The sequence below is a fragment of the Tetrao urogallus genome (assembly GCF_951394365.1).
Source record: "Tetrao urogallus genome assembly, chromosome: 20".
NCBI classification, from domain to species: domain Eukaryota; kingdom Metazoa; phylum Chordata; class Aves; order Galliformes; family Phasianidae; genus Tetrao; species Tetrao urogallus.
In genome coordinates, this window is record NC_136833.1 from 2,978,859 (window position 1) to 2,998,128 (window position 19,270).

Sequence of the window (19,270 nt, forward strand, 5' to 3'; positions counted from 1 at the left end):
GCTGGATGAGGCTGTGAGCACTGATGGAGCTGTGGGCATCCCTGTTCGCTGCAGGGAGTCAGACCAGATGGCCTTTAAGGGTCCCTTCCACCTCAAACCACTCTGTGACACTACGATTACTGCTGCTTCTCCTTGCTAAACGCTTCCAGTCCCAAAGCTGTGCGGGGCAGGAGGCAGCTCACATCACTCCTGCAGGTAACAGCACCGATTTCACCCCAAATCAACGATTCCAAGCTTTATTCTTCTGATACCTGAGTGCCACTTACCTGCTGGCAGCCTGTGATGTCCCCGCCAGGTCCAGCACGGCCCCGCGGTGCGGCTCGGGGGAGATCTCCCCAGGGGGACTGGAGGGCTCCAGCTTGGTTGGATCTTTGGTAAATTTACTTCCTGGTGCCAAACGTGCAGAGTGGGTTTGGAATTAAAAGCAAAACCAGAATAAGCAACCAAAGAGCTAGAAGTGCAACAATGCTGCATCTCCACCTCCATGTCCTTCCTCTCTCTTAGCCCTCTTAGTCCCAGAGCTAAGGTCAGGGAGAGGAATGGGTTTTAAGAGCTGCCTGCTTGCAAAGAAGAGGGTGCTGATTTAATTGGGCTCGCAAAGGGAGAAAGGATGTGCTGCAGGGACACAAGAGGGGACAAAAGGATCCAGTCACCACCAAACACCCCCTCTTCCCCTTCCCTGTTCCTCAGCAATATGAAAGGAGCTGAAACGAAGCCTCAGCAATGACCTTGGAGATGAAAAGGGTGATCTGATGACAGGATAGGAAATGAGAACCATGCAGGGAACGTGAAGGAAGTGCTGAAGAATTGGTGCTGAGGGAAGGAGGGAATGGAATTACGCAGCCAGGCTTCAAAAACCATATAGGTGTTCTCTTAAATAGCTGTAAAGGGCCTCTGGCTGGAATCAAAGTGCCACTGCAACATCCCCACCCTTCCAAAACACATCCTGCCCCATGGGAAAATGAAGATTTCTGGCTTTAGACCCCAGCATGGATGGAAGGGCAAGGCTCTGGCAACAGGACCAGCAGCAATAGAGAGCCTCAAAGATGCTGTTTATCTACCGACAGTCCTTTTAATTTGTACTTTCTATGGACTGAATCTTACTCTTGCAGCAATGAAGCTTGCCTTCAGCTGCTACCCAGGGGAGTAGCAAAAATAGGTTTCCTAGCAGTGGTGGGTATTTTAATTAAAGGGTGAGCAAAACTGTAAGGGGAAGCTTTGGGATGCTTTATAGCTCCGCACTGAAAAAGTGCCTTTGCAAAACTGGCACCTCCTGACTCAGCAGATGTTTTTTTTTGCACAGTCAGATGTGCTGACACGAATCGCAGTAAGACAGGTTTAATGTATTTTGCTCCTGGTAGCCCTGCGGGGAGCAGGAGGGGAAGGAGGGGCCGTCACCCACACGGATTTGCTTCCTCGTCTCCACGTTTCCATTTGCAGCTCCATGCCAAGTGACCCTGAGCTCCCAGCACAGAGCTTTCCTGCTGCAGCTCGCAGGCGTGGGCAGGCAAGAGCTGCTCCATCACCCCCTGTGTCTGAAAACGCCTCCCCCAAGGCAAACTGTGATGGATTTGCAAGGAAAATCCAAGCACCCAAGATGCGGTTCAGAGCTCCAAACCTGAGGGGTGGGCGACAGCTTCAAAATCATTTTCTAGAGCAAGAAAATCACAAATGGGACTCCAGAACCACGGAGGTGGGACCTCCTCCAGGTTATGCTGGGACTCCGCCTGGGAGCACCCTCAGGTTGTTAATTTGGCCTGTGGAGATGTCACAGGTGTTGTCTGGGAAGCTGGATGGCAGCTGGGAAGAAAGGAAAACCCCAAACACGTCTTTACTTGTGAGCCAAGCCCAGGAGCAGGGCTGGGTGATAAATCTGGGAGTGCCTGGTGCTGTTCCTGAAGTTCCTCCCCAAATCAGGGCACTGGGACGTGGCAGCCTCCCCAGCTCCTGTCTTGCTTTATTCATTGGGAAGCACTGAACGTGGCTTCTCGACCTCCAACAAGCAGGACTAAACACGGGGAAAAGAAAGCAGAAGAACCTCTCCCAGTGTTTTGTTACTGATCAAATCCATTTTTGCTGTTTTTCTTTTAAAAAACAGCCAGCCACTGGGCGATGCTAGCACTTCCCAGTTAAAATTAAGAGAATCATTTACCAGGGAGGAACCCGGTGGTGACTCTTCTTACCCACAAAAGCAAAGGAACACCCCACGTGCCTCCTGCAGCTCTGTGCAGGGAGCCAGCCCAGCCTCACGCCCCACATATTCCTCCCTTCGACCTTCAGAACACAATTTGAGGGGTGCAAAGTGCCTATTCTGAGCCCAGGTAAAGCCAGCCTGGGTTTGGCACAGACCAGGTTTCTTCTCACTGAGTGTAAAGATGTGTCCTACACCTGGCTGTCTGCATTTCAACCCTGCTTCTCTGGATAATCTTTCAATTCACAGGCAATAAATCAGAAGACATGAAGAACGTACCTGTGAAAATTCTCTCATCAAACATCCTAGGAGGGAAGGGGAAGAAAAGGATTAGAAAGAGATGCTTCTAATGACTGACTTTTAGGTTCTATTTATGAATAGGATTAAACTGAATCAAAATAGTCAACTTATTCATTCCCTCAAAAAAAAAGAAAAAGAAAAAGGCTCTGAGCCTGTTGTGCAACCAAGCAATCTTACAGCATATGCTTTTTAACCAAAGCACTTTTAAATCTCTATATAAGTCGTTCTCTTCATTTAATTAACTCATTAAATGAGGCTGTTCGAGGCTGGTCCCAAAAGATGATAGGACCAAAGCAGAAGCTTTCACTCCAGCAGAAAAGCAGTGCCCAGGACACAGCACCCTGCCTGCCTGTGACACATCCTCATGGTGTCATCAGTAGAGGATTTCAGATGTCCACAAATGATCGCCCCCAAGCACCCAGGTGTGTGCAGTAACTATGGGTGTTTCTCCTCCCGGACACCAAATGTCATCTGATAGCTGTGCTGTGATGGAAGGGTTCCAAAGCCAGTTGAAATGCTGAGTGGGACACCTGCAATGCCTCACAGCAGGATGACAGGGGCTACGGATGGCCTTGTGGCATGCTTACAAAAAGGGAAAGAGAGATGGAAGTCGGGGACTGAAACCCCCTGCTCATCTCTTACACAACAGCTGTTTAACTCTTTTCCATAAATAAGGACAAAATGAGTTCTGGGTGTAAAACAAACCCTCTGGGCATGGAGGCAACAAACTGAGCTTAAATTCCCAGTTGTGGTGCTGGCTGTGTTTTCATGGAGCTCCCAGGGCACCCAACCAGCCAAAGATGTGCTGAGAGAGCCAAACCACGAGCCAAATGTGCTGTAACTGCCCCGTTCACGTTAGACATACCAAGCTAACCCCAAGATACCTGATTCAGTGCAGCCCCTTCCTGCCAGTGGCAGCTCCTGCAGAGGATGGCCACTCACCTCTTGATGACAAAATGGATGTTGTGCCTCTCCTCCAGTATCCGCTTGAGTTTGGGGACGCCGTAGGTGCAAGGTCTTTTGAAGGGTATTTTGTCAGGGATGCCAATGATTTCCACTGCCTCGGGGTCGCACGCGATCTTCCGGTATGGGACGGGGACCATGTGGTCTAACCCCAAGGCTTCAGCTGCAAGGTGAAAGGTTTTCACTCAAACACACACTTTTCCTTTGAGGAATGATAAAAATGAAGGTGAACTCAAGGTGGTCTGAAAAGCAGAGCGCGTGTTGTCTTATCTACTGCTTTTCCCCCAGCAGGTCTCTGAGCCATGCAGCTCGTATCTCAGTTATCACTTCACAGCCCACATGTAGCTCCTGCATGTGACTTACATCACAGGTAACAACCCACAGCCCATCCACGAGCCACATCCTAACCCTATGGAGACGTGACCCCAAAGCACCTTGCCACGGTCAGCACTCATAAGCATCACAAGCAGGAAAAAAAAAAGCACTTGGAATAGCAACGATTTTCCTTTTTTCCTGCCGCATTAATTTAATATGGCTGCACACCATTGCTCCCCCTTTGCCTGCAGTGCTGGTGGGCACTGACCCGGCCCTGCCATGCTCCACACCAGGCCAATTTATGGCTGAGTTATAAATTCCTCAACAGGGGAGGCTCCAAATGGAAATATTGACATAACCTTCAACAGACACCCAGACAGGGAGCTGCTGGGCTAAATGTGTTAAGAAGGGAGCTCTAGCATATGGCTCCTGCTGCTGTGTTAGGGAACAAAAATGATTGCTATATAATGATATGCAAACCACAAGCACTGCAGATGCATAATGGGATATTAACTCCTACTCACCATATCTGCTGTTAAACAGAATTTGCACGCACTCCCTAAGGGTGTTGATATCTTCAGTTTCTTTTATAAAACTGTCCCACTTATCTATCAAAACAAAATATAAGAAATAAGGAACTTCCATATGGTTCATACACAGCAGATGCACTTTTCTCGTGCAAAGTGTTGAGAACGAGGAACGAGACTTTGTTGCTTTAAAAATAATTATTTCCCTCTTCCAGAGCTGATTCTGCCAGGTTGGCAGATAAGGTCTGGGCTTCCCCATCCCCAGCCTGCAGCAAGCTCTGCTGCAGCTCTGCATGTGCACAGCAGATTCCTGAGGAACAACCCTATAAAACATTTCAGCCCTGAAATGAAAGACCCTCCTGCACACAGCTAGCTCCACCTGAAGCACACCTCTGAAAGGCATGGCAGTTTCACCCATACCTTCTCTTTCCCAACTTTCCCACTCCTAAAGCAGAAAGGTGAGGGTTTTGGTGCAAACACGTCAGCATTTCTAGGCTGCACATCCCTGGGGTGGGGTTAGGAGGGGATGTGGCAGTCTCCTCCTCCCACCAATCCCCTCTGGGCACCACTGGCACAGTCAGATTGGGGTGAGAGGGTTCCACTTGTTTCGAAACCGCAGAAAACTTTCAGCTGGGAAAACAACCTCACCCGAGCTGTGCCCTGGTTCCCCTTTAGGACTGGGACTCCCCAGTGTCATCTGTGTGGTGGCATAACTGGTGCCTCTAGGTGGGGAAACCTTTCCCAGAGAGGTGCAGGATCACAGAATGGCTTGAGTTGGAAGTGACCATTAAACATCATCTGACCCAACTCCCCTGCAATGAACAGGGTCAGCTGGATCAAGTGCTTAGAGCCCCATCCAACCTGACCTTGAGTGTCTCGAGGGATGGGGCATCCACCACCAACTCTGGGCAACCTGTGCCAGTGCTTCATTGCACTTCTTGTAAAAAAAAAACTCCATGGTGGGACACTGACCTGTCTTGTCGTGGACAATGGAGAAGAGGATGCGCTTGGATGAGTGCACGTTCTGGATGAGAGGACCCCCAGAGACAGCTGATTTCTGTCCTGGACACAAGGGAAGATGAGAAAGCGATGTTAAGAGCCCAAGAGAGGCTTAGGGCACCTCAGCAAGCTCCTGGATGTCTGCTGGTGATACCAGCCCGGGGCTAGGCATCTGTGACACATCTCTCACCCCCTTCACACACCCAACCCCCAAAGCAAAGCACATCCATAGCGGCACCATGGAGGCACCCAATGCAATGCTGGGGCAGCACTGCAGGGCCTCCTCATCTCTGTGAGGGCTGCACAGCCCCAGGGCCAATAACAGCGTCCACCTTCCAGCCCCAGCCCGCTGGCCCCATACGCCCGGCCCCGAATGTTTCCCTCTCAGCTCCATGGGGCTTTGCACCAGGCCCTCGTCTGCGAGCAAACTCGAGGCTATTACCACAGCAGTCGCTGTACTCCTGTGAGGAAGGCACCTTCAGCTCTCCCGAGGGCCTGGGCAGCAGCACCTCACTGGCCATGGTCGCCCCGTGCAGACCGGAGGACACCTCCTGCTTTAGGTCCATGGCGATCTGCGTAGGCAGCGAGACACCATATAAAAAATTGGTCACGGCTACGGCGGGGGGAGCGTCCTGGCCAGAGGGTTTGGCCATGTGGCTGTTGGCACCGGGGTCTCGGCTGCCCTTGGGCACGAGGGAGGTACAAGTCAACTCTACGCTAGGGTTCGGCTCTCTGCTGGGCTCATCCGCCGGCCTGAAGGGAAGAAAAGGAGAAAAAGAGGAGAAAACAGGTTCTGCTGGGTCTGTGGCACTGCTGGAGACCTGAGAGTCGAGCACCACGGCCTGCGTGCGCTGGGAGCTGCCACCAACACCTTGTGCCTTGGAAGGGGAAAGCTGCTCAAGGCAAGGGTGCACACAGCTCCAAACTATGGGGACAGTGGTGGCTCCAGGCAGTGAGTTGGGTGCCTGTGGAAGTTGAGCGCGTCCTCTGCCAATGTTCAGGGTGGATGTGAGTAGGAAAAATAAGCCGTATGAACAAAGAGATGGAAGGGGAAAGGAGAGCCTAAGGGCCGTGCCCAAGAGGATGGGAGTCCCTGCACTTAAATCCTTTTTGCTCAGGGTTTCAGAAATGACAGCAGATACCCAACCCCCTATAGCTTCTTTGGGAACCTACACCATTTTCTCCTTTAAGAAGAACAGGTTAGCTTATGGCAGTGCATAATGCTTATGGCTTCGGCAAAGCCATCCAGTCCCATAGCCTGGTGTGCTTAGGAATAAAACAATTTGTGGGACTGTAACCAAGTGTCTGAGCTGCCTTTCTCAGCACTGAGGCCTCACGGCACTCTCACCAGGGACCTCAATCAGCCCAAGGATGCGTTTCGTACCTAGGAAGTGCACAAGCCTCACATGAGACAGGCAGCCATGGCTTCACTGAACGGCTCAAATTCTGCGTGTCCTACTTTTAGCCATCTCAGCCTGATTTTCCAGAAGTGCTGAGCCTTCAGAGGAGGTATTTGTCAGTGCTCAGCATTTCTCTGAATGATCCAAGGTGCCTCAAGTCAGGCGAGCTCAGAGCATCCAAAACCAACAAGTCCCTCGTGAAAACATGGCAGCTGGGGGACCTCACCCCGCTGCTGTCCCCCATCTCCCTTGTCCTCTGGCACAGAAATACATTTCAGCCTAGAAAGGAGCTTGCGACATTTACACTGGAAATCTCTTTGGAGACGAGAAAGCACAGAGTGTACTGCAGCTGAGATGCTGGCAGAGTGGCACAGAGCACTGCAGTTAACCTCGTGCACTGCCACATGCTTACAGCAGCAGCTCCACCGCACAGCAGTGTGATGAGAGCCAACGGGCCAAGGGTTCAGCCCCCTGCAGCCCCTCCAGGATCCCTGCAGTTACCTTTTTAGCCTGAAGCGGATGCTGTGGCTGTGCTCTAAAATGGCCATCAGGGACTTCACGTCGTACTCCATGGGCTTTTTGAAGCTGATCCCCTCGGGCAAACCGGCCACCGCCAGCAGTCCCGGCTCCTTCAGGAAGCGTTCGTAGGGCAAAGGGACCACGCTGCTCTTCCCAACTGCTTCACCTGGGGAAAGGGCACAGTTACACAGAGCGGGGACCCCCGGCCCTCCAGGCAGGGCTCGAGGAGCAAACCCAAAGCGAGACTGCAGGCACTGCTGTGCAAAGCCTGATGGAGACACTGTGAGAAGCAAGCAGTCTGGTGCTTAGGATCTTCCAGCTCTTTCTAAGCACTGAGCTCTCCTCATGGAGGTGGCACAGTGAAATCCTCAATTAGGGTCGCTTGGCGTGAGCCCACCTCCAAGGGACCCCAGATCCGTGCCAGCAAGGAATCTGTGCTGACAAAGCACAGATGCCAGGGGGCAATTCTTTACAGAGAGAGTGGTGAGGTGCTGGAACAGCTGCCCAGAGAGGCTATGGCTGCCCTGTCCCTGGAGGTGTTCAAGGCCAGGTTGGATGGGGCTCTGGGCAGCCTGGTCCAGCATTAAATGGGGAGGCTGGTGGCCCTGCGTGTGGCAGAGGGTTGGAGATTCATGATCCTTGATGTCCCTTCCAACCCGGGCCATTCTGTGATTCTGTGATTCTGTGACAAAGGAGATGTGTCATCCTCAGCTCGCGTGGGTTTTCATCTTAGTTTACTGAAATATTCTGCATATCTTACTGTCAGTACTTTGTCTTTACCTCTTGGAGAAAAGGAAAGCACTCTGATCCCCACTGCTGTGAGGCAGCCTTCGCTCACAAAGAAAAAGAAGAAAATCCCCAAAAGTTTCCCTCCGTTCCATGATTTGAAGGCAGAGTGAACACAGACACTTCTGCCCACCCCTTCCCCTTCAGCAGCCCCATAGTCCCACAAAGTGCAGGGCTGGCTGGGTGACACGAGGCACCTCTATACCTCTGATAACCAAACATGGCCATACAGCCAGGAGCACATGGCTTCCCCTTGCCTGGCAGCACAGGATGACCACACGGCATCACTGAGACACAGAGATCTGCTAAAAGGACGGAAGAGGCCCCGTGCCCACATCCGGGATGGCCAAGGCAGCATGAATACCAGATAGAAAACCAGGCTCTGCCAAAGCATTTTGGGGGTATTTGCCAACTCCCTTGAGCTGCTCTGTCCTGAGCAATTCCTTTGGAAGCCAACCCAACTGGCTGCAGCCACTGAAGCCTGGTGCTTGAAGCACGAAGCAAAAGAAACAGCCGTGCATGCATGTGACCTGTCTGGCAAAGCAATGTCCAGATGCAGAACATCTGGCTGCATGGCATGGGTTCACTCCTCAGCTCCTGTCCCATGGGATCTCCATCCATGCCCCAGCACTGTGGTCAGGAGCAGAGGACTCTATGGGACATTTAAATAGTGATTCTCCTTAAAATCTTCTGGTTTTTCTCTCTCTCTTAAAAAAAAAAAAAGACACACAAAAGATCTGACAGAAACCCTGGAAATCCTATGGCACTGTCAGCAAGTCCTTATTAAAAGTGATTTCTTCAACATGTTCTTTGAAGCAACGCATGATAACTAATGATGTGTGACTCGCACAAGCCATCAAGGTTCCTTATAGCTGGGCTGGATAATATTTTAATTAAGCCAATAACAGAAGCTTCAAACCAAACCTTTGAACCACAACACTGCAAGAAGACTTTCTGCAGGCTCAGAAGGCACTGCTGCCTCGATGCGCCGGCGTTAGCAGCTTTCCACCTCCCACCATCTTTGCTATGGGAGGAGGACGATGCCCAAGCGGCCCCTTATCAACCCAGCACTCAACAACTCCCTGAACACATTTTTATGGGGAGCGTGTTCCTGTCAAAGTGACCTTCACCAAGCCTTGTGCTGCCACGCAGAGCCTCGCGGTTTAGCTGAAGAGAGACAATAATCATCATTAATGCCTGTTTAATAGAAGCTGGCGGTAATCAGTCATCCTGTTGGTGCAGAGATTACCCGGCTCTGGAGGGAATATGCCGTCTTTTTGACTGAGCATTCTCTAAGATTTTTGTTTCCAATCCCTGTTGATGGGAAGCAACTGAAAGGATGAGAAAATTAAAAAAAAAAAAAAAAAAAGGCAAAGAGATAACTCCTAATTTCCAACAGCCCTGTCGGTATTGGAAACAGAATCCCCCTGGGGCTCCTACAGCTTCTCCCTGATCAACCGGGAGAGGCTTTACCCTGGGACCAGCCTGGGGATGCAGTGCAGCACTGCAGGAGCTCTTCTGCTGGGAGATGCATCCTGCAAGTCAGGCACTGCATCAAACCCACACACGTCCTCCACACCGCAAACAGCATCTCCAGCCTTATCCTCATACACGGGCCATCTAGTTCATCCAGCCCCATGCAAATGAGCCCTGGTAAAACTTACATAATCTAAATACCTAATTATATAAAAGAATAATTCTTGTATTCCCCGTTGGCTTTACAGCCTGCAGCAGGAAAACGCAGCCTGCAGCTCTAACCCGAGCAGCCCCAGCTCATCCGCTTGGCTCTCTGTATTCCCTTCTCCTCGTGACTTGGGATGAGCTCTCAAAGGCAGCAAGAGGATTTGATTACCCCCTTTAATGGGAATATCACATCCAAGCCCTTTAAGTGGTTTCAGAAAACCTCCACTTCCGATCCCAACTGCTCTGCCCCAGGGGAAGCAATGCCATCTCCCCTCCACCTCCAAAGCCTGCGATGCGTGCTTCAAACAAACAGCAATGCTGTGTGCAGGTGTGAGTGGGCACTGAAACGTGGAGCTACACCACAACCAGGAGCCCTGCAAGTGGACCCGGAGGGGATGTTCTGAGTGCAGAAGGAGCGCTGCCGCAGCTCCAGCATCCACAGCTTGGGCCCAGAGGGAGCCCTGCAACCCACCAGGCAACGTAGCAGCAGCCATATGGTCATCTACATTTTAATTGCAGGAGCTTTATTGCTGGGGATGATGCATGTGTTGGAATGGCACCAGCTTGTCTCTCAGAGCTGAGAAAATCATCTTTCTGCTTTTAAGCAGAGCTGCCATGGAAAGGGGAGAGCGAGGTGCAGAGCTTGGGACACCTGTGAAGTGCTGTATGGGCAGCACTCAGGATGAGGGTGCATTTGAGAACCCCACTTAGCCCACAGCAGAGGCTTCAGCTGACCGGGGAGCTGCAGGGTGCTCCCCCCAAGCACACTGCTACCCATTTGGGGTACAGCCCCTTTCACTGCAAAGGGACAAGGCAGTGACTGGACCTCCTCCCAGCACAGCACTGACCCCACGCAGGAGCAGGGCCCGCTGTTTTGGGTGCCAGTGGTCCCAAAGCCACAAGGTGGGCTGGTGCTGGCAGTGCAGCGAGCCCCAGGGCCGTCCAAATCCCCAGATGGAATTGTGAAGGTTCTTACTATAAAGCACATCAAACACTTCCTCTACCATCTTCCTGAGGAGGTACACGTCTGATCCCTGGTCCGGGGAGACCCTGAGCATGCTTCGCCCGCACTCCTTTGCCTTCTTCTGCGCCTCTGCGTCCTGCTCCCTCCGCTGCTGGACTCCTGGAACAAAACAGGAGATGCTGCAGTGGGAGAAGGTTCAGTGGACAATGCTGCCAGCAACTCTGATTGCACAAAACGATGAAACTGGCCGGCCAACATCAACAGCTCATCACGCAGCCTGTCCATGCAAGACCGAGACCCACAGCTGCCAGACTCCAGTGTCAGCAAAGGCCTTTAAGATGCATGGGGAAAGGTGCAGGGACAGGCAGCACTGCCACGGTGCACCCCAGCGAGCCGTGGGCATGCTCAGCTCACACGTACCCCTCTTCACTCCTATTTTACACACTCAGCTGCACTGACACCATTGTGATTAATTGGCCAGCGCATTTCTTTTCTCTGGTTTCAATCTGCTTAGCCTTCAATCTCTCGGAAAGAGAAAATCCTCCTTTCTCAGAGGCTTTTTTACCCTTCAGCGTCACATAACTTGGTAATACCAGCTATTTCCTGCTAATTTCCCCCATTAAACCTCAAATAAAGCATATCTTCAGCAACGACTTCCTCGCGTCTCTAAATGCACAGAAAATTAAACACTACAAGTACATTATTGCTATTCTAGCTAAACCGATTCACCAGGGATTTTCAGTGGCAAAGGACTAATTCCTTCATCATCCTTGACAGGCTCTCACCAGCCATCCAACCTGGCTGCTGCTCACAGAGAGCTCAGCCATCCTTCCTGGCACAGGGGGACAGCAGTGGCAGCCCAGTACTGAGGGCAGGTGAGCTGGCACGCGTCCGGTTTATACTGATGTTCGGAAGGACAGACTTGGAGTAAATCGTAAGAACTAAAAAAGTCCTTGCTCTGCCACTGCTGGATGGCTTCTGGGAGATTGCTGATGGTCTCATGGTTAGGGCAGCATGAAGGATTTAGTGGCACCACGCTGCCTGTCCCCCTACAGACCTGTTCCTGAGATGTTCCCAGGTGAAAGGAGGACATGGAGGGATTCAGCATCCCTGTGCCACCCCCATGCTGTCCCTTATTGCCCCCACACTTATTGACTGGAGTGGTGACCATGCCTTCTACTCCACAGCCTTTAGTAACTGTTTTTAAGGTGCTGGAAGGATTGGTGGTAAAGACAACAGCAGGAAGGAAACCCTGAGTATTCTACAAAAGTGGTGAAATCCACTCAAACTCACACCCTTCTAAGACTCTCCCTCCCATCTGAGTGCAAACTCGCCTCCATTAACATCCATCTTTATAACTGTCAGGTCCCACCGTGCGTCAGGAAAGGCTGAGCCAGAGCTCCAGATAAAGGAGAGCCTCCAAGTGAGGTCTGTGTGCCCGGAGGAGCAGCTCGGCAGATAAGAGCCTTCTTACATCTCCCAGCGATGTCTGGTTTAGATTATTTCAGATCCTTTCTAAGGGGGCAGCTAGCCTATAAATCAGAGGCATTTCCAGGGATGCTTTACGATGCATGCCAGTTGTAAGAGCTTTATGTAGTGGAGCTGAGCCTCGGCCATTTATAATTCAAGACAGAGTTATCACGTTTCACCCTGTCTCGAGTATCAGTCGCTTTGTTACAAACCCCAACAGTCAGAATCTCATGCTTTGTACCAGATGTTAGAATTCCACTTCCACAAAGGTGTAAATTAAACCAAAGGCGAGGGGAGCTTCAATGCCGATGGTAACTGACCGGAATCTATGCGGATGTATTACTAAAAGTGAGATGTGCATGCAGTCATCAGCTAATGGGAGCTGCAGGGCCTCACAGCTGGCATCTCATAGAATCATAAAGGTTGGAAAAGACCTCTATGATCATCCAGTCCAACCATCAACCCGTCCCCACCACACCACTGACCACAACCATCAGCACTGCATCTCCGTGGTTCTTAAACACCTCCAGGGACACAGTGACTCCACCACCACTCTGGGCAGCCTGTGCCAAAATCTGTAAGGCTCAGCTCCATTAATTACACTCACTGTCCTGCTGCTGTTGACAACCACGTTCCTCTCCTGCCTTCTTTTCACAGCGGGAAGAACCTTTCCCAAAACGCCACCGTTCAAAACAAAAACCTGCCTACAAAAGGAAACACATCGAGCTGGAGAATAACTGCAGACAGCTTTCCTAGCCCCAAATAGAGTGGAAGAAATGCCAGCCTCCCATCTGCAGCGCGATGGAGGAGTGGGGTCAGTAGGGCTGAGATGCTCAGGGATGCGGTGCTGCAAAGCCGAGTGCTGCGGGCGAGCCTTGTGCTTCACCCAGCACATGTGCAACGAATCAGCCAAGCAGACAGTGACCCTGGCAGCTTTACAGCACTCATGTTTTCACTACAATGAACCGTTCTTGAACAATTTCTCCAACGGATTAAGCACAAATATGGTTTTCATCAACACCAGGCCACTGCGTGCACGCATATGTGGGTTGTTGTCCCCACCACTGTCCCACCACGTGTGGTGGCCCTCCTGCAGGGCTCAGGGCCACCTCCCCCCATGTTAGGGCTCACCAGCAGCACCAAAACCCCATCCCTACTCCTGCAGGGAACCATGAGAAAGCTCCAGCTTGTGTGAAGGGATGAAGCCATCCCACAATGCAGGTGTGCAGGTTGGGGTGTGTTAATTGGTGGCACCTAGAACATCGTGGCTTGAGATCCACATGGAATGGGATATCCCATGGAATGAAGATTCCCGTTGGCTTCAAAAATCCAACCAGTGCTTCCAGCTCTCCAAATCTGCTCCTGTGATTCCAAAAGCCAATAAAAGCCTTGGCTGCAGGCTGATCCCTAGGAGAACCTAATTCTGCTAATTCCCTCAGACTTCCTCCTGCTCACAGATGGCTGCCACAAACCTCACCGACCAAAGGATGCAAAGGAGCCGGGACACACGGTGCCCTCCTTGGAAAAGGCTTCCATCTGCCCCACCAGCCCCAGCCTCTTTATGCAACTCTGGGGTCATGAACCAATGGAGCACCAAGTTCCATGCCCGAGGAAATCCATTCAGGGGGTTTGGAACTGAATGATCTTTCAGGTCCTGACCCATTCAAGGCACTCTATGATTCTACAGTTCTAAGGTTCTGTGATTTCATGAATCTATGATTTCATTCTGCCAAGCCCCACAAACACCACACACGAAGCCACGCCACCTGTAACCTGCCCATCCTCAACCACACAACGAACGAACCCAAGCACGTCATACAGGCAGACAAGCTCAAATCACCCAAGATACTCACGGCAGAACTTCTGGAAATCAGCCTGCAGCTCCTTCCTGGCACTGAGGAAGACTCTGCCCTTCTCAGTGCCCAGCACAAAGGTGTTCTCGTCATGCACAGCAATGCAGGCCACCTCGGCGTTCAGCTTGGACAACGCGGAGCACTGCAGAGATGTGATGGGTTAGAGCTCAAGCACTGCCTTGCATCAGCCACCCGTGGCCATCTCCCCATCATAAGCAATGTTTTGGATAGAATTTCATGGGTTTTACAGCACCCCCTGCACCACAAATACTTTGACCACTTTACAACGCCATAAAGGCTTAGATATGCAAAAAGAAGCTTGTTTTATTGGTAAACATGTGACTTCTATTCCTCCCCTCCCCGAAATAACAATTTTATACTATTTCTTTAAAAGAAAACATTCCTGCATAGAACAAAGAAACAACAATTTGTGGTTTTCCACCAGCCCTAATAAAATAAGGAGCACAAGAATCTTATTTCAGTTACAGAACACTAATATGGTCAAAGTCTGGATTAGTCGAGTGATTCTTCTTGTACAGTTATGCAAAACATTAAAGAGATGGAAAAGACTTCCTCCATTAATCCATTTTATGTAATTTGTCCTTCCTGCTATACATAACACGTGTATATGCATTTTCATTATTATTTTTCATTGTAATTCCTACACAGTGCCCGCAGCCTGGGGCCCATTCCCACGGCTCTGCCACGGCCCCATCCAAAGCTCACAATGTAAATGGGGATTTTCCCACTTTCATCCTTCAGTGACGACAAAAATGGAGCGCAGGTGACCCAAAGCACACCAGCTGAGCTGAGGATGGAGCAGGAAAGTGCTGCCCACGGCCCAAACCCCACTGCAGCCACCGCCTTCCTCCAGCTCCTTTGCACATGATTTCCTTTTGGTTGGGCTCAAAGCAAACTCTATTTGGTCATTTTCCCTCCTGCTGAGCTTCCTCAAGAAGGGAGTATTTCATTATATCACCAAAATATGTATTTTTAAGAAGTCTCCTTTCAAGAACCCGGCAATAATTTGGAATATTTTGATCAAGAAACTCAACATGCGGAAAAGAAATATAAAACCTACTGTGAGAAGGGAGGTTCAGAGGCAGCAGAACAACGGGCGTTCATTAAGAAGCCCAACTACGACAGCACGGTTTGCTGTAGATGATGGCACTGACACACATCAAAGCCATCGGGCCGTGTCAGCTCTGGGGAACCTGCTCTTTAGTGGGGTGACAGTGGTCAAAAGAAAGGAAATTGCTATCTGGGGAAAAATGCCTTCCTGGTCGAGATGAAGATGCTTTCGAGATGAATACATCGAACACTTGGCTTGAAAAGGGAGGGCTGCTGAGCACATTGCTTTCCATTAGATATTTGTTGCTACACTCGCACCTTCTCTTCTCGATCACATTCACAGTTAAAAATCAGATTAGCTCTGGTCCATGAGAATTAATCCCAACAGTTATCTTGTTTATGTAAGCACGCCTGACTTATGCAAGGTTTCCACTGGGAATTCTACGTCAAAAGATATGAAAGTTATTTTCTTTGTTCTGCCAGATAAAAGCCATTGTTCTCCTGTTGTGTAAAAGTGCACGGTAACATCGGTAAAACATCAAGTAAAAAACCCAACCAGCCCCTACATTCAGTTGATACCGACATAAATATTAATGGGGAACACTGCGGAGCTGAGATGAGCACGGGCTGATCCAAGCAGGGCTGTCAGAATGTGATGAACTCAACATCCCTCAGCACAGCCCTTTCAATGGGAGCTCAATGAGTTGAGGGGTGGTTTTGCTGGGGGTATGGAGGCTTTTTCCCCGCTTTGGGCTCTAATGTGAGCCCTGCTCAGGCTGCAGCAATGCCTTCAGCAGCTGGAAACGGGCACAGGGATGGAGAAGAGTAGGGACCCTTACCATGGAGTCTAAGGCAGACACTAAGCTGGTGATGATTTCATCTTTCTGGGGAAAAACCATATTCCACTGCTCAGGTCTGGAGCTGCCGAGGGTCACATCTAGAGGCCTCCCTGCCAGTGCCATATTCACCTGAAAATAAGATTAAAAAAAAAGGCAATGCTGTTACTGATAGAAGCAAAAAAGAATGATGAAAACCACCCCCAAAGAAAAAAAAAAAAGAAATTGTTTTTTTAGCAAGCACTCAGCACACCATCAGCGCTGCTGGGTCCCTCCTGCATCATGGACAGCACCACGGCGCCCGGCCCCAGCACAGACACCATGCACACGAGTGGGCAGAAGCAAGAGGAAAAGCAGAAAACCAAAGGCATGTGGAAGACACCCACGTGCAAATCAGCTCAGCCCTGCCAGGAGCAGAACAGACAACCACGAGTGCTGCCAAGCTGTGAGCAAAGCCTGTCGCCGATGCCACGCATCCCAACCGTGCCAGTGGGGACTCATCCCTGGGCAGGTGCCACCCAGCTGGGACACCCCGAGCAGAGCTGTGCCACGTGGGAGAAGTGACACCAAACAGCGCTGGATGACAAATGTGTCCCCATGCTCCCCATCCCCGTGGGCTCTCTTTATTCTCAGGGGAGCAACTGGCATGCAAAGGTGTCCTCAAGGCATGGCGCAATCTGCCCTCACTTTGATCAACACATAGGAGCTCAGTGTGGGGAGAAAGCAAAAGGGAATTGATCTTTTTAGGGTATTTTCCTTTTTTTTTCTTTCTTAATTGTCCACTAAACCATCAGCTCTTCTTCTAGGAGAAGCTTTGGGTTCCTGAGGGGTGGAGGTGGGGGGAGTAGAACTAGCCCTAGAAGCTCCAAAATGAGGAAAAAAATGGGGAAAATGGGACTGGATTGAGCCACATCACAGCACCCATTCGGTCACACAGGTGAAGAAGATAAGCGCCAAAATGCATTTCATCCTTCAATCCCAGCACTGATATCTACAAGCAGCTCAGAGCAGCAATGTGATGTGGGGAAGGGGAGATGCACAGAGCCCATACAACACGGCACTGCCCGGCTTCCATCCTATGAATAAAAGGACAGCAAAGAAGATGGAACGATGGCCATCCAACCAGGCTCATGAATCAAGTGCTGAAGCTGCGAGCAGATAAAAGGGGACGGGGAATTTCTAATGAGACGAGATTAGAGGGAGCCGGGCAGGGCGAGCCGAGGAATATGAATGAAGCTGCGGGCACAGAACGAGACCCGCTGTGCAGACTCAAAGCAGGGCCACCCCACAGGGTGCCAACGGGACCCACACCCAGGAGGATTCTCACAGGCCGTGCCGGTGTGTTTGGGCACAGAGTGGTGAATGAGGCTGCGCCAGCACTTCTGCTGCGCCAACACTGACCCAGAAAAATCCTCTCCTGAGCAGCTGACATTTCTGAGCGGCGCTGCCCGCCCGAGCGGAGCTGACGGCTGAGTTTTCTCCCCAAGGATGATGCTGGCAATAGGATGCGGGGGGGGGACGAACGACCCAAAGGTTCATCAGCTTGTAAAATGAAGCAGGGACACAAGCATGTCCTGCAGGCAGCCCACCCTGTGAGCATCGGGCAGTGCCGCAGAGCTGCCGCGGGATGCGATGCTGAGCAGCGATGCCACACGCCAGGCTTGGGCCATCCGTCACCTGGAGGCTCCCACTGCTCAGCCCCCCTCCCCTCCAAGCATTCATGGAAAACAGCCTTACTTTGATGATGTGCATCTTTGAGTGCCCCAATTATTATTCCGTATTGCCACCGTTATATGTTTGTTGGCAGCATTGCAGAGAGCCCCAGAGGACGGGGCTGGGGCAGGCCTGCAGCAACAACTGCAGCAGCCTCATCCCACAGCCTTCCAGGGACAGCAGGACGTGACCCAAGTAATATGTCTGGGATTTCATGAAGGGGGGGTGAGGGAGGAAGAAATATTCCTACAAAGCTTTTAATCATTTACGGTCACGCACAGCAGTGACAGCAGATTTAGAAGGGAAGAGGGGGAATAAACGGGAGGAAAAAAACTTCATGGCGAGCGATAGGCTTATTCAAATCAAATTAAGATGTACAGCTTGAAGTTGTTTGTCTAATCAGAGGGAAACTAAGCTCAAGGGAAACTGGGGTAAACCATTCTTACACCACTTAGGGCTGGCTGCAGGTGGGACGGGGGCACAGTACACGCGAGCTGGCCAGATCCACGAGCAAGGGGCCGCGGTCCTGCAGGGATGGGGACGATGTCCAAGTGCTGCCATGGGGATGGGGACTATGCATCCCCACCCCAGCCCCGTTCTGCCCCTATGCCATGGTCCCCCGCCTGCCCATGCCGTGCACCCTTCTCAGGAATAAACATCTGCCTGCTTTGTCACCATTTCCAAAGCGCCAGGAGCAAACAGAATAACAAAACAAGTGAAACAAAGCTGGAACAACCCACCCCCCCCTCTCCCTCCCCCAGAGGAAATTTCCAAGCAGAAAATGGTGTTGTTGGAACTTTCAAATTATAAACAGGTTCCGTTAAGGCAAAGTGAGGGGTACATCACCCAAAGCTGAGTTCCACTGCAAGAAGAGGGGAAAAAGAAGGCATAAAGCTCATTATTTGGGTAAGGACCCACAAGGAAGCCCTGTGGGCAGGACGGCTGCATGCACCAGGGTTAGCAATGCTATAGGATGAGAACAGCCACGTGCACATCAAAGAAATGGGTATGTACTAAGGAGAGGGACTCATAGGGCATCCATGCCTCATGGGCTGGAGAGAGACAGCCTGGGGCAGGTGCTGGAGCTGTGCCGGGGGCAGCTCAGCCACACAGCATCAAAAGGACTTCTGATGATGGCATTTGGGCTCCTGAGTCACCCAGGAAGCATCACCCAAAGGGCTGGCGGCAGAGGGACGCATGTGATGGGGACCCACAGGTAGCAATGAGACGGCGGTGATAGGGCTGTAATTGCCTTCTGCTCTGGGAAGGCGCCTTGAAAGGGGATTTCTAAAAATCACACCAGCCTTGGAGGGCACGTAAGTCATTAGCCCTCACTATCATTAAACGTGCTTTAAAATTCATCATGAGCTGTCCCGATAGGAGCCGAAGGGACAACGAATGTCACTGCCGAGGTGCAGCAGCACAGAGCCAGCATCCGCCCTCCTGCACAGGGACAGTCCCCACATCCCCCGGCTCTGACACATCCCTGATGGGGATGTGGGCTCAGGACGAGAGCCACAGCAAGGCAGCAAGAAGGGGACGCTGACTGCAGGCGTTTTTCCCACCCCAATAAATCTCAGGGACTTTCGAGGTCAGCTTTTTGGTGGTTGGCTCGGAGCACCGTACACTTGACTCGCATTGACTTGATGTGCAACTCATCATCACCGCAGTGCTGGGGAT

At 51.2% G+C, this 19,270-nt stretch overlaps 1 protein-coding gene across 1 annotated transcript in view; it reads right to left on the bottom strand.

Moving 5' to 3' along the window:
• The window catches only part of GTF2IRD1 (GTF2I repeat domain containing 1), a gene marked incomplete at its 3' end in the record, with an annotated part of 36,660 nt that extends 19,087 nt beyond the window's left edge, over positions 1-17,573 (bottom strand). The window contains 14 exon segments of the mRNA XM_079545118.1: positions 267-387; positions 2,471-2,496; positions 3,434-3,617; positions 4,294-4,377; positions 5,269-5,358; positions 5,738-6,048; positions 7,197-7,380; positions 10,660-10,806; positions 13,971-14,112; positions 15,881-16,009; positions 17,187-17,208; positions 17,210-17,401; positions 17,403-17,467; positions 17,469-17,573. Of these exon segments, the coding sequence (XP_079401244.1) occupies positions 267-387; positions 2,471-2,496; positions 3,434-3,617; positions 4,294-4,377; positions 5,269-5,358; positions 5,738-6,048; positions 7,197-7,380; positions 10,660-10,806; positions 13,971-14,112; positions 15,881-16,009; positions 17,187-17,208; positions 17,210-17,401; positions 17,403-17,467; positions 17,469-17,477 (1,706 nt within the window). The 5' untranslated portion in view covers positions 17,478-17,573.
• Positions 17,574-19,270: the final 1,697 nt, after the last annotated feature.